Raw genomic sequence first — 13605 nt, 5'->3', positions numbered from 1 at the left:
AATGGCCTAAGAGGAAAAAGCAGCTTGCTATGTTCCTGGAACAGCAGCTAACACTGATTATGAGGAAGTGAAGCATTTTGAAGCCTGCAAATGTGAAAGGACAATAGATGCATTTCTTTAACCTGGTCTGACACCATATCTATATAATGTATGTATGTACCCCCAAACATTTTTTTATATAAAAAAGCACTGTATGTATAATTGCAATTGTTTTAAACTGAACCCACTCTGGGAGACTGAGGTGAAGAATAGGTAAGAAACTGAATAAACAACAACAACAACAATAAAAAAGATCCCAGCTCTGTGTTTCCTTGCAAATACCGTACTTAGCTATTGGTCATGCAGCTGCACTGCCATTTGTGGCTGTTGTCAATCAACAGAGAGAAGAGGAAGATGGTTTTATAGCACTCATTCCTACACCATGCACACTGAATAGAGACAATAGGACATATCATCAGGTGTATGATAAGGACAAGCACCTAACATAAGTAGCTGGATAACAAATAGAGTTCAAACGTGAAGGTTTATGATACATCATGTTGCTCCTCCTCACAACCCAACTACTTGCAATTGAAAGACACATTTGCAATGGTTCACCAGAATAGTTTTGAAGACATCAGCTGGAAGACCTTCATTATGGAGGAGCTGGCTGTTAATGGAATGAGATTTACATATGAACCATTCAGCCTATGCCCTTTAGACATCTGATCCAAATAGGAGATAATACTTGCACACTGCCGGGAGGGAGAGAGAGGAAAAGGAGGAGGAGAAGGGGGAGGTTGGAGGGATCAAGTTTTGTATTCCTCTGCAACAACTTTCTAGGCCTTCATGAAATGTCAAAACTAATGTAGATGCTCTAGTGCCAAGTGATGCAAGTCAAGTGTTGCAATATTTCTTCTTCTCCAAATTACAGCAATACTTGCAAAAGAGCAACAGCTTTTACAAAACTGATGGTATCAACATTATGATGAGCAATTTCATGTAGCAGGCCGCAGCTGATTCTTAAGCAACGGCCTCTAGAATTGGTTCGGGTCTGGGTGATTTAATGTTGTAAATAAAATTGCATTAAAGGCGAGGAATGGACAGCACGACAGAACATCTGTTTAAATAGAATGTGTTCAGATATTTCTAGGTTTTGGCCAAGAGCCTTGGTATGTTTAAATTTTGTACTTCGGGTGCAGCACTATTGCTGCCAGTTCAAAAACCTAGCAGCAATGACCACAGATAAAGGCTAACTGTAAAGTAAATAGCAGCTATGAACATAAGAAGAGCCCTGCTGGATCAAACTAAAGCCCTGTCCAGTGCAGCATCCTGCTTCCCACAGTAATTGAGCACATGCCTATCAAAAACTCATAAGTAAGACACAAGGATAAAAAGCCTTCTCCTGCTGCTTTTCCCAGTGGCTGGTAAGAGCTAGGGAACCTCTGATCCTGGAAGTAGCATATAGCCATCATGACTAGCATTATCCTCCATTAATTTGTCTAATCCTTTTTAAAAGCCTTCTAAGTTGGTGGTTATCACATCTGAAAGAACATAAGTATCCTGATAAAGGTAAAGGTACCCCTGACCATTAGGTCCAGTTGCGGATGACTCTGGGGTTGCGTGCTCATCTCGCTCTATAGGCCGAGGGAGCCGGCGTTTATCTGCAGACAGCTTCCGGGTTGATACCAGAGCCAAAATGTGTTTCAGTTTCAACAGAGAATAAGAAAGGAGCAAGTATGAAAGGTTGTACTGACACCTTTTATTTTGGAAGCCTGCAAAAATGATTTTGTTCTGAAAGGCTTTTGACCTTCCAGAATGTTAAGACTGCTGCTGTTCCATTTCAGATCTTTAAGTTCTTGCCTAAGGTAAAGGTAAAGGGACCCCTGACTGTAAAGTCCAATCGTGGACGACTCTGGGGTTGCGGTACTCATCTCGCTTTACTGGCTTGGCCACATGACACGGAAAAACTGTCTGTGGACAAAAGTTCTTGCCTAGACTGCTGTAATTAGTTTTTTTTTTTTAGTTGATTCTGATTTTGTACGATCTACATAAAATGCTATTCTGAAGCATCACTACAGGTTTTTACTTAGATGTGATCTACATTTGAGAAATAACATGTCATTTACGTTCCCTAAATAAGTTTTTTGTCAGTGGCATCAAGTCTTTTGTTCATTCCCTAGCTGACTCCTGAACACAGCTCTACATAGTCGTGCCTCTTCTCATGCAACCATTTCTACCTACAGCAGCTAAAGCAGCCACTGGAACAGTACATTTTTGTGGCCAGCAAGGACTCTGAGCAGCTGGAAGTCAAACCGTCACCAGATTAAAACATGTGATGGCAGTAGGCTGGCTAGTTAAAACCTAGGTCTGTCCTAGTCACCTCTAGTATTGGATAATCCTCCCCCCCCCCCGCCCCCAGTAAAGCAGGTACATGCATGAGAGGTGTTAACTACTCCTGATGCCTACTTCCCCAATTTTCTGACCTGTCCTTTTCAGCTATTTTTCTCTTCAACTAAGCTCACAATATTAGAAGTGAGCTTGGCAAGTGGAACACATTGGGGGAGGCGCAGTGAAGAAGAGATTCTAGGAAGTAGCAAGAGCAGAAAGCACAGAATAGTCAGCTTTCTGTAAACCCATTTTACTAAAACATGAGACATTCCTACTCCTTGGGGGCAGCCCCATTTCAGCAGGTCTGCTTCCACACTGTATACTTTGAGCTTCACATACAGTTGCTTTCAGTGTAGGTGTCATGTGCCAAGTGCTGAAGCCCTGGGAGTAGAGCTGGTGCGGATGCTTCCTTTCTGCTGTCAAGCCCCCCAGGCAGTCATTCAGAGTTTAAGATGGCTAGAGCTCTGACAGACTGAAAAATCACTACAGGACACAGTCACTGCCAGGCAGAGTTACATGTTAACTACCATCCAAAGAAGCAGAAGAATATACAGGAATGCTACATCTTGTCTCTTAGTTAACTGTTAATGGCTTGTGATGCTTTAAAAATTCCTCCTGCTCAAGTCAGAGATGGTATGAATTTTGAGCTAACCAACTTGTTCCATGGCACCCACTTTAAAATGTAATCAGGTTTTAAACTGGATCTCCAACCATGGTCCCACAGAGTACGGTTTGATTCTCTTTCCCACCACCTGAAGTCTGAACAACACAAAGTGCTGTGTGCTTCTGAGCCACCTTTTTAACACTGCAGGATTTGCAATTCTAAGTCAACAAAGTACACCAAAACAGTAATCGGATCATTTCCCACAGCACAACACTGGGAGGCAGATTTGCAAGGCGATTTCAGAAACCAAGTCACAACCTTCACATTAATGTGACACTGCTGATTTGAACTTTTCCAACACACATACCCTAAAATACAACACCACACCAAGATCCAGCAAAGCAAATAACATGAAAGATCTAGGCAAGTTAGGTTTTTAAAATTATTATTCTAGCTATTTTATGCAAAGTGTTATTTTTCAGGTTATGGAGACCAAACTGCATAAACAACAAGACAATACTACATCCTACAAATGAGGAACACACCCCAATTAATGCAAGATATTGGCTAGAGTGCTTTTATTAAGATTGCTTACCATTACTGTATGCGTAAGGCGATTCAGATGCTCCATCTTGAAGGCTCTCCAGGATTTCTCCTTTGCCAACATCACTGTCACCAACCAACAAGAACTTGAGCAGATAATCATAGCTCTTCACAGGGCTGCCCTGGGTTCCCATTCTCCCTCTCATTAGTGAAGAGGTAGAATCCGCATACTAAACACACAGCCAGACTGAAAGATGCACACGATACCAAACTTTCAGAGGCAATCTTGGGAGAATTAGTGTAATTCTGTCCTTCCACAGGCAGGCACAAAGCAGAGATGAATGATTCTTCTCACAGCAGGCTCTCCATCTTTTGTGAATAATCTTCTGTCAAAATGTGCTGGGTCCTGAAAGGGAAGGCGGGGAGGGGAAAGATGGCCTACTTACTTTGTTTCCATTTCATACTCCTGAACTATCAGGCAGAAAATGCACAGTTCAAAATTTTCTGAGCTGCCAAACACCAGCATAAGTGGAATGGCGGTACTATTTCTCCTCACAGACACCCAATTTGGGGGGGGTGGGGAGGTGGCCAGCACCTGTACAAAACACCTTATTGGCGATGGATTCACATAGCATGAAAGGGGCTGCCTCTGATATATACTGTGTAATGAAACCTACTGGGTATAGCAGGCTTCTCTAACCTGGTGACCTCTAGATGTTGTTGGATTACAACTCCCATCATTCCTGACTACTGCCCATATTGGCTGGGGTTGAAGGGAGATGGTGTTTAAAACATCTGAAGGTTACTAAAGCTGGGGGAGATTGGGGTACAAGTATAGTCACTCACTTGTAAAGGAAGAGATTGAGCCAGGAACAATAGATTGATTTCCTCTTCAATATCTAACTGTAATTTGTATACACAGAAACACACAACTGATTTTAAGCTTCCTACACTTTTTTCAGTGTCTTTTCTAGTCCATACGCTCACATCTCAAGAATCCTGACAAGATTACACATATTAAGAAAGAAATCAGGTCTGTTAGATTTAACTTCCCAGATCACTGATGGGCAATTAGAATTCGTAAGACACTCTTGTAATATCCATATTTTCATTCCATTGTCAATTTCCCAACTCCTGTCTCTTGGAAACATAATACTCTTTCTTCCTTTGTAATCCATTCATAGTACCCACTTAGGTTAGAGCAAGATGCTTCCCAAAGAAATGGATTATAAAGGGGTAAACAGTCTGTATTAATCAGATTACACCAATACACTCTAGTGACCTGTTTTTGTAACATGGTAAACTTGTTAATTGTTCTCAGAGTTTCTGTACAGGCTTGCAAATTGTAAGATTATATTCCATGTCAGCCACTGGAGAAATGGGAGGTAGTTTAACATTAAATTAACAAGGGTGTGAGCTTGTATGTATCATGCAAGGGAGAGGTCCAAAAAAATGGGGAAGGAGGAAGGCACACACACCAAGGTATAGACAAAAGCACAAAGCCACAGAGATTGGAAAGTGTGCAAAGAAAGGAATGCTGCACCAAAGCTGAAGTCCAGGACACCAGACTACAGAACAGAAGACATATCTGAGTCTACAAGAGGAAGTGTGGGGTAGTAAAGGATGTGGGACTAAGAGCTGATGTAAGAGGAGCTTGCGGCAGCATACTAGTCTTTGAACCCCTGTTATTGATCGGGAAAGGGTGCCTAAAGAACAGGTTTCCCCCTTCCTGCAACATCTTATGTATATTTATGGGCAAGCTGAGAATTCTGTTCTGTGCTGGTACTGGTAGTACTAATCTAGCGGCCCAGTGAAAAATAACAAGATTTTAACAAGGGGGCAGGCATATCCAGATAAGGGTCTAAAGGATGGTAATTACAGAAACTAGATTAAACAGTGCCTCACCAAAGGGTCAACACAAGCAACAGAAACAAGTGTGGGGAATAGGGGACTTAATAAAAATATTTAATATCTGAATAGTGCTTTCAAGCATGCAAAGTGCTTCATGTACTTTATATAGTTTTAATCCTTACAACAATCCCCAAATGTATTTTAAGCATAATGCAGGTGGAGTAGGGGAAGCTAGGAGGCAAGACAGTGCCATGCTGATCAAAGGCCACTTAGCGAGTTTATGACAGAGGCAAGATTCAAACCAAGGACTTAACTCACAGCTCAGCCTCTTACAGTGCAATCCTAACTGGCTACTCAGTTCTACTGAATTCAATGGGGCTTACTCCCAGTGGGTTTAAGAATCACAGCATTGGCCATTATACTACCCCACACTACTTTTCTGCAGTTCCTATATCTTTCTCTCTCCCAGAGCATCCACACACCAATTTCCACTGCTTGACAGCTGTTAACATCAAGCAATGACTTGCACCTCTGAGGCAGCCAACCCAGCTTCTGTAACCACAAGACAGAACTTTCCCTCTCTCCTCCCATTATCTAGCGTACTTCAACTTTTTTTTTTAAGGCAGAAGACTCTTGCAGTAAAGATAAACAGATTTAGCGCTTATGCACAATCTACTGGGCTCAGTTTGGGGAGGAAGAAAAGAAGCATTTCATGACTTCCTCACAAGTGACCGTTTGCACTTTCAGCAACCCCTGCAAATCAAATCAAGCCATAAACATTCTGCATGCAGGAGAAGTAAAGATAAAGCAGCCTTGTAAAAATTACTAGCCTACTATTTTGTTTTTCTTGCCCATTCAGGGTTGGCAAAGGAGGGACAGACCGGGGACAGAGAAGGGGACTTACTTCCTATTACACCCCTCTTAGTTTCTATGCTGGGTGCTTTCCCATCCCTTCTCCACCAACTCTGCTCACCTGAGTAGGGCTCCCCAGCACACAATTGCGAGCCACCTATGGCTACCAGGCTAGTCCTTAAATACAAGGACGAGATAAATAACGCCAGAGCAGGAAACAAGGCACCACCATCCCTCCCAGCAGAGGAGGAGGAGGAGGAAGGGGGCACATGCGCCAGTCAAGCGTGCCAAGTTCAGAGGTGTGTGGTTCTACTGAAAGAAACAAACAAGTCAACACATGGGAAGGTAGCACACGCCCTTCCCTTCCAGAGAAGTATGAGTGTGAACGTGTGGATCCCCCTCGACGCGTGTCAAGGGTGCCAAGTTGTTGCTGGGGGGTTTTTTAAGCAAGAAAGAATACGTGTACGTGAGTGAGAGAGGTTATGAAGAAGAGAACCACTATAGAAAACAAACACTTTTGGAGACCATTACGGAGGAAGCAGGCCTCAAAAAACTGAGCCGGGCGGGGGGGGTGTTCAATGCGGTGGAGGGGCTGGGCGCCAGGAGGGACACGGCAGTCCTCCGAGGTGTGGTTACGCCGGGGAGCGGGAACAAAACATAACCCCCCGCTCGAAATAGGGGCGTCGTCGTCCTTCTGAGGTAAAATTCTGAGGCGGGAGGAAGCGAGCGAAGGAGGCCCAGGACGGCCGCCTTCGCCGCTCCGGACACTCACCTTCTTCCTTCGGTTGTCCCGCCGCTGAAGGGACTCGCCTCAGGTTGCGTCTCCAACGACAAACGTCGTCGCCGCCACCGCCGCCGCCACTGCTGTTTCCACCTCCTTTCAAGCTCGGGACAAGAAGACAAGCGCCACAGGCCTCCCCCTCACGGTCCGCCCGCCCAGCGACACTGCCGGCACACCATAGGCTCTCCCGTACGTCAGTCCACTTTCTTCCCTATTATATAGGCTTCCTTCTTCCCGCCCCGTCAAGTTGGCGCGGCCTATCACGAGGGGGCATCCGAAAAAGCCTCCTCTCACTTTGCCTTCAAGACCTTTTAACGCGAGGAGGAAAAAATCCACAAACGACTACATATCCCGACACGCAACGCGCCGGCTCCGTTCACTGACGGCGGCGCCCGAGTTAGCGCAAAGCTCACTGGGAGTTGTGGTGCCGGCGCGTGAGGGAAAGGACGCGCCGCTCACCTTCCTACTCTTGCCTGGATTGGGATTTGGCTATACTCTGTCAGAGACAGAGAGTGAGTGAGAGTTTATATGCGAGGGCGAACCGTGTTTTATAGGGAATAGAAATAAGATTGGGCACTTTGAAAGACTAACGAGATCCATTGCGGCATCGGTTTCTTGGAAGTGCAGAGCTCTCGTCATCAGTAATGAAGCATTTCCTCATTTATTATTATTATATTTACTAGGCAGCCGACGGGGTGCACAAAAGCTTATGACACACTGTGGTGGCGATCCGTCCTACCATGGTTGCTTGCCTGGGAGAAAGCCCCATTGAATCCAGTGGGGCTTACTTCTGAGGAAACGTGTAAAGGCAGTGCAGCTGTGTGAATTCTTTAAGGTCCCACCCAACTTCCGGTGCTCCAAAGTAAACTACATTATTCTGTGTATGTGCAGTAGGGTTTATTCATAGGACTGCAGCAGCCTGCCAGTGCAGATCGACTCTGTGCATGTTGACTTAGGTGCAAGTCCCACTGATCAATGGGGCTAATTTTCAAGGAGAAACTTCACTAAGCTTACTTCCCAGTAACTGTGCATATTTGACAAATCAGGCTCCTCCCTCCCTTAATTGCAGCAGACTGCCACTGCTACCCCTCTGGAATTCATTCCAAGCAGTGCCCCAGCTGGTCAGTCAATTATATTTCAAAGCATTAGGTGAATCACTCTCCTAAATAAATAACGCTGATGGCTTGTTATTTTTATTATTTGCTTTTATCTTATACTTATGACACATCAAAAATCTGAAAGAACTGTTTGGGTTTTTTTAAAAGGTAGAATCAAAAGGAGGTGGGAATAGATTACATGCAGCCCTGGACTCTCAAGATGAGCAAAGACCCTCATTTACGGTTTGCAACAACACCGCCTGGACAAGAGATGATTATTACAGCAGGGGAGATTCCCCAGTTGGGTTGCCAGATGTCCCTTATTTCAAAAGCCATCCTTCATGTAAAAAGGATTGCCCTTTATTGCAGCTCATCCAAGGGCTCAACAGACACAATAGAAAGGATCCTTGTTTCGCATTGCACAGCTCCATGGAACATCAGAGATATCATAAGCTGAGGTTAGAAAGGCTTTGATAACAATTTATCCCTTAATTCTATTAAGTGTTGTTGGTTATTTGTTTACAACATGTATATGCTTCCCCATAACCAGACTCCTTGTGGTGGCTTTCTGTGAAAAGAGTAAAATACAATTCAAACCTAATAAAAAAACAAATGCAGCATGAACAACAAATTAGACAACAGAAACCGTTAAAAAAAACAACACACAGCAAGACTGCCAAGCAGCACAAGCAGATCTTAAAAATGTCAGTGACACAGGCTCCTCAGAAATCCTTTTAATTCTGTATTCGTTATGTTTCCATAATGTTATTGAGATGGTCATAGATAATCCCGCTTTCAATACTGCTTGCATCTGCAAAAGTTTGGGGGCTTCAGTTCTGATCAGTGCATATCGCATAACTGGAAATCCTGTAACTTTTTATACCACAAATCTGGTTTATTTTTGTCCCACGTTTGTTGCTCTGCAGGCCTTCTGGATAGCAATAATATGTTATAGCATTAGGGAAGCATCACAGAACAAACTAAAACAGAATAAACCCATCATTAATGCACTATTGAGATTACAAGAACATGTTGCAGAATACCCCTGCAATAAAACATCAATCTGGATAGGCCCATACCCTGCAAAACCTTAACATCTCTCAAGGCTGGTTAAGTATTACATTCAGGTAAGGTAGAGGGCAAAGGAAGGTACTGAGCAGGAAATTGAAAGTGTTATTTGACCTTAAAAAGGTAATCATTACCTTTGCAAAGCAACAACATTCTACAGCGTAAGGATATTATTGCATGGTTATTTTAAGGATATTATTCATTGAGTAGGAGTAATCAAAATGTGGATGCGACATCCCTTGGCAGTAAACACAGCCAATTCCCTGAATAATAAAAGCATCAAAAATGTCAAGTTGTCATTGGGTAATTTTTCTCCCTCTCTCATAACACTAGTACTCGTGGACATCCAGTGAAACTGAATGTTGGAAGATTCAGGGCAGACAAAAGAAAGAGAGTTAGAGAAATTTACTGAGGATAAGGAGGTTGTGTTTCCTCCCTCCACTGTCAAAGACAGTATGCCTCTGAATACCAGTTGATGGGAATCACTAGTGAAGAGAGTGCTGTTGCGCTCAGGTCCCGCTTGTGGATTTCCCATGGGCATCTGGTTAGCCACTGTGAGAACAAGGTGTTGGACTGGGTGGGCCATGGTCCTGATCTTCCATTGCTCTGCTCCTTTTTGCATCTGGCCCCACCCATCCTTTGGGCCTCAGAAGGTTGTCCACAATGGAATGTGACCTTCAGACTGAAAATTGTCCTCACACCCCTCATCTACTATGTTGGCTGGCAGTGGCTCTAGTCTTTCCTGTTCTAGACTGAAGTTTGTCCCAGCTCTACTTGGAGATACCAACGCGACTTGCATGCGCACTAGGTGCTTGCTGAGCTACAGCTCTTTTCTACAGAGACACACACTTGCTCTCCCACCTTACTTGTCCCATCTGCAACATCCCCACACGTCTAGTGTTCTAATATGGCTTAATTGCACAGCATTCAATGTGCCTAGGCCAAAACGACATGGTTGATTATTAGACTATAGTAAGAAAATTGATCAAGTGGTGTTGTGTTTTGCTCATCCCAATTGGCATAAGAATGTGAGCTCTCTGCATGGAGCAGGTGGGCCAGACTGGGGGAAAATATTATCCAGGCCAGCCCATACACTGATGCCCCAGCAGGGGCTTCAGTTTGTCTGGGAGGTCAGCTCTAGAGCTTAGTTAGCATTGTGGTTAATCCATTCATGGCTTAGTCATGGCACATCTTTTTGTACTAATGAATTAGAAAAGGACCAAGTGCCCCCTGCTGGTTGGCGGTGGCACACTAACCTCATCCTAACCACAGACACTTAGAAATAAGGATATGCAAATCAGTCCATCTCTCTGTTTCTCCCCTGATTTTAAGTTCAGTCCTCCATACCGCTACATCAGTTTGCGATTTTATCAGCATCTTAGAGCAGATTCATTCAAATCTGCACATTTTTGCAAAACACTTTCCCCTAATATAATGCATTTTGTAAGTTCTTTTCTCTATATACATGCATTTATGCACATTTATTCACTTTCCCATAGTATATGGTTTTTTGAACACATTACTCAGCTGGGGAACTGCATTACAAAATCCTGGAAAGTGTGAATCTTGAAGGATGGCTATGTTTCAGTTTGCCTATTGTTTTGGAAAGTTCAAATCAAGTAGGTTTGCCTTTAAATGTGAACTGAATTAAATTTATCCCCCATCCCTACTTGGAAATATGTTCCATTGGATTCAGCGCAACTGAAATTTGCAGTAAGGTTGCTTAGGATTGCAGGCTTTCACCCTGCTCATTGGGCAATTGTCAACAGTCCATCCTCCTTTGCTGCCTAAAATAACATTTGAAATTAATGACTCCTGGGATAGGCATGTCTGTTAGTTTCAGTAGGTCTATTCTGAGTAGGACCAGCACTTTTATACAACCCAGTGATACAGCAGGGAACAGTGATTGGCTTTGGGCTTTAAAATTTCAATGGCACCCTATGTGACACCAAAATTTGGTGCCCCCTGCCACTCACCTTCTGTTGTTTGTCATTGTTGCAGCACCTCCTGCAGGACCCTCTTGGCTCAGCATCCAGTGCAAGTGAACTGGTCTCGCTCCCTTAAATCTGCCTATGCAGGGAAGTGGCAAATATGACCAGGTGACCTGTGCACCTGCTTAGTCTGCCATGGGCAACTTCAAGGCCCCTGAACCCCTCCCCTCTTATCTTTAAAGTCCACCAGCTTGGACTGGGCAGCCTTTCAGAATATATACAGAATATATACAGAATATATCATGGCATATGGGCACTTGATGTATGAAACAGGGGTTGGGAACCTCCGGCCCAGGGCCAAATGTGACCCTTCTGGCCTCTCTGCTCTCACCAGGCCACCAAAAGGGTGGTTCTAAATGCTCCTCAAAAAAAGCCCTCCTGGAGTCTTTTCACATGCTGCATCTTGGCCTTTATGTCCCCCATACCATACCCTCCAAGTGTCCTGATTTTCCAGGGACAGTCCTGGAATTACGAAAGCCATCCTGGCTTCTGATTTGATCCTGGAATGTCTCCATTTCCCCTGCCAGTGCTGACGCAACCAAGCTCAGGGAGGTGGATGAACCAGTGCTTGTCCCGAGTGATGGCGGTGGCAAGGCAACATCGTGTTGCCTCTCCATGGCCGCTGCTGGCATCCTCCCTTGGGGAGCTCATGGTGGCTGCTGGAGAGTGGGCGAGGAGGAGGAGAGGATGCTGCTGCTGAGGCCTAGCCCCATGTCACACACTGGCTGTGAGGTGCAGGCAGAGAGCAGGGCCGTCCTGGTTGGGGAGAAAGGAGGAGCGGAGCAGAGTACAAGGAGTCTTGATGTGAAAAAAGATACTTTGCGTATCCGTGTCTAATCTTGCCTCTTTCTAAATTTTATTTATTGGTGTGTTTTTCTCTCTGTAAATCTACCTAAGAATAAAATAAAACTGGGATAAAGGGGTTTTCTCAGGATGGTGGAGGACGTGTGTACTGTGTCCCATTAGTGAAGTGGTGGGGGCACTCACCCTTCTTCTGATAACAAATACTCTGCCGGGGGCCGCACAAAAATTGGGGGGGGGGGTTAAGGAGGGTCAGTTGTGGGGAGTGAGAAATGTCACTATTGTCATCTGAGGAATGTTAGAGGGTATGCCATACATCCTTACGACATGGGGACCATGATGTGCTACCCCTCTCTCACCCACCACTGTGAGGTCTTGAATCTGACGGACCACAACTCCCCCCTGGTTCAGTGCTGCTGCAAAGGCTCACCCAAGGCAGAACGCCTTCCTGAGCACCGGATGGACAGACGCTGTTCCCAGCGCAGCTAAAACAACAGGCTTGCTGTGAAATTGGTGAGCGAGGAAAGAACAGGCTGAATATTGAGATGCAAATGAGCCCAGCCAGGCCAGGAGCCCAGGCGATACAGCTATTGTGCCTCTTTGCTGGGAAGCGAGGAGAGTTATTGTGAAAAAAGGGGAGGCTGAGATCCCACATTCAGCCTAGAGGACTGAAGGGGGGATCTGCTTTCCGGGGGGTTAAACCCTATCTGGCAAAAGCAATGCTTGAACGGCTTCCTACAGTCTTGTTTTGGTGACTGCCGCCTCATCATGAAACCCAGTCTGGCTGCTAGACCGAATTCAGGCATAATACTCTGCAGCTACCCAGTGCCCTTGGCAGTCATTTCCCATGGATATAGCAGACATGGGGAACCATTTTCATCTGGAGGGCCACATTCCTTTCTTGGCACCCTCTGGGGGCCACATGCCAGGAGTAGGTGGAGTCAAAGGTAAAAGAGGGCAGAGCATGTAAATTTTGCTTTTCTAAAGCAGGCTAGTTTGTATACATGCACCCTTCCCTATCCTCCATCCAGGCGAGCAAGAAACTTGATCAGGGTTCGAGGACTCATTGCGGCCAGGCAAAAACACTTGAGGAGGGTGGGAAGCAGGACCAGTTGGGGATGGGGTGGTCTGGGGAGGGTCCCAAGGGCCAGGTAGGCTTGGAAGGATGCATCTGGCACCTGGGCCCAAGGTTGTTTCCCATCCCTGGCTCACAGGCACCCAGCTGATCATGGAATAGGTAATCGTTGCATCTTGACTGAAAGTGACTCTGTGCAGCTGCCTGGAGCCCCAGTGACTTGGCTATCCTGATTGGCACTGCTACCACCCCAATTGTTGGGTGGCAGACAGCTGCAAACTGCTATTTAAAATACTCCCACTGCCACAGAGTGATGCTCTACCGGCACTCCAGGACATTTTGAATAGAAATTCACAGTGCTTACCCAGTTCTGATTAAAGGAGACGGGAGAGAAATTTTATTTAGTTCACATAGAATCATGGAATCATAGACTTGCAGAGGTGGAAGGGACCTTGGGGGTCATCTAGTCCAACCCCCTGTAGTGCAGGAAATTCAGCTAAAGCATACATGACAGATGGCCATCCACCCTCTGCTTTGTGAAACAATACATGAATGGAAACATATCTCTCCTT

At 45.0% G+C, this 13605-nt stretch overlaps 1 protein-coding gene and 1 long non-coding RNA gene across 4 annotated transcripts in view; one reads left to right on the top strand and one right to left on the bottom strand.

Annotated features, from left to right (window-relative positions):
- Positions 1–7187, bottom strand: part of RAB40C (RAB40C, member RAS oncogene family) — a 40288-nt gene extending 33101 nt beyond the window's left edge. The window contains exons 1-2 of one of the 3 annotated variants that reach the window (XR_014504717.1): positions 6993–7187; positions 3570–3923 (exon numbers count right to left, since the gene is read on the bottom strand). Coding sequence is in view for 2 of the 3 variants with exons in the window: in XM_083412480.1 (XP_083268606.1) it covers positions 3570–3723 (154 nt within the window). In the remaining variant the exon portion in view is untranslated. Of the gene's footprint in view, positions 1–3569; positions 5600–5722 lie in introns of all 3 variants that reach the window. The other 2 variants (XM_083412480.1, XM_083412481.1) reach the window with 2 other exon arrangements.
- A 222-nt stretch (positions 7188–7409) lies between these two features.
- LOC310663989 lies at positions 7410–11259 on the top strand. The gene is made up of 3 exons (XR_014504720.1): positions 7410–7513; positions 8267–8556; positions 11168–11259. It is a non-coding gene; the product is annotated as an uncharacterized lncRNA (long non-coding RNA).
- Positions 11260–13605: the final 2346 nt, after the last annotated feature.

This window comes from Podarcis tiliguerta (assembly GCF_965153285.1).
Source record: "Podarcis tiliguerta genome assembly, chromosome: 14".
Classification (NCBI taxonomy): Eukaryota; Metazoa; Chordata; class Lepidosauria; order Squamata; family Lacertidae; genus Podarcis; species Podarcis tiliguerta.
Note: the sequence above shows the minus strand (reverse complement) of the source record. Positions and strands in the feature narration are given on the sequence as shown.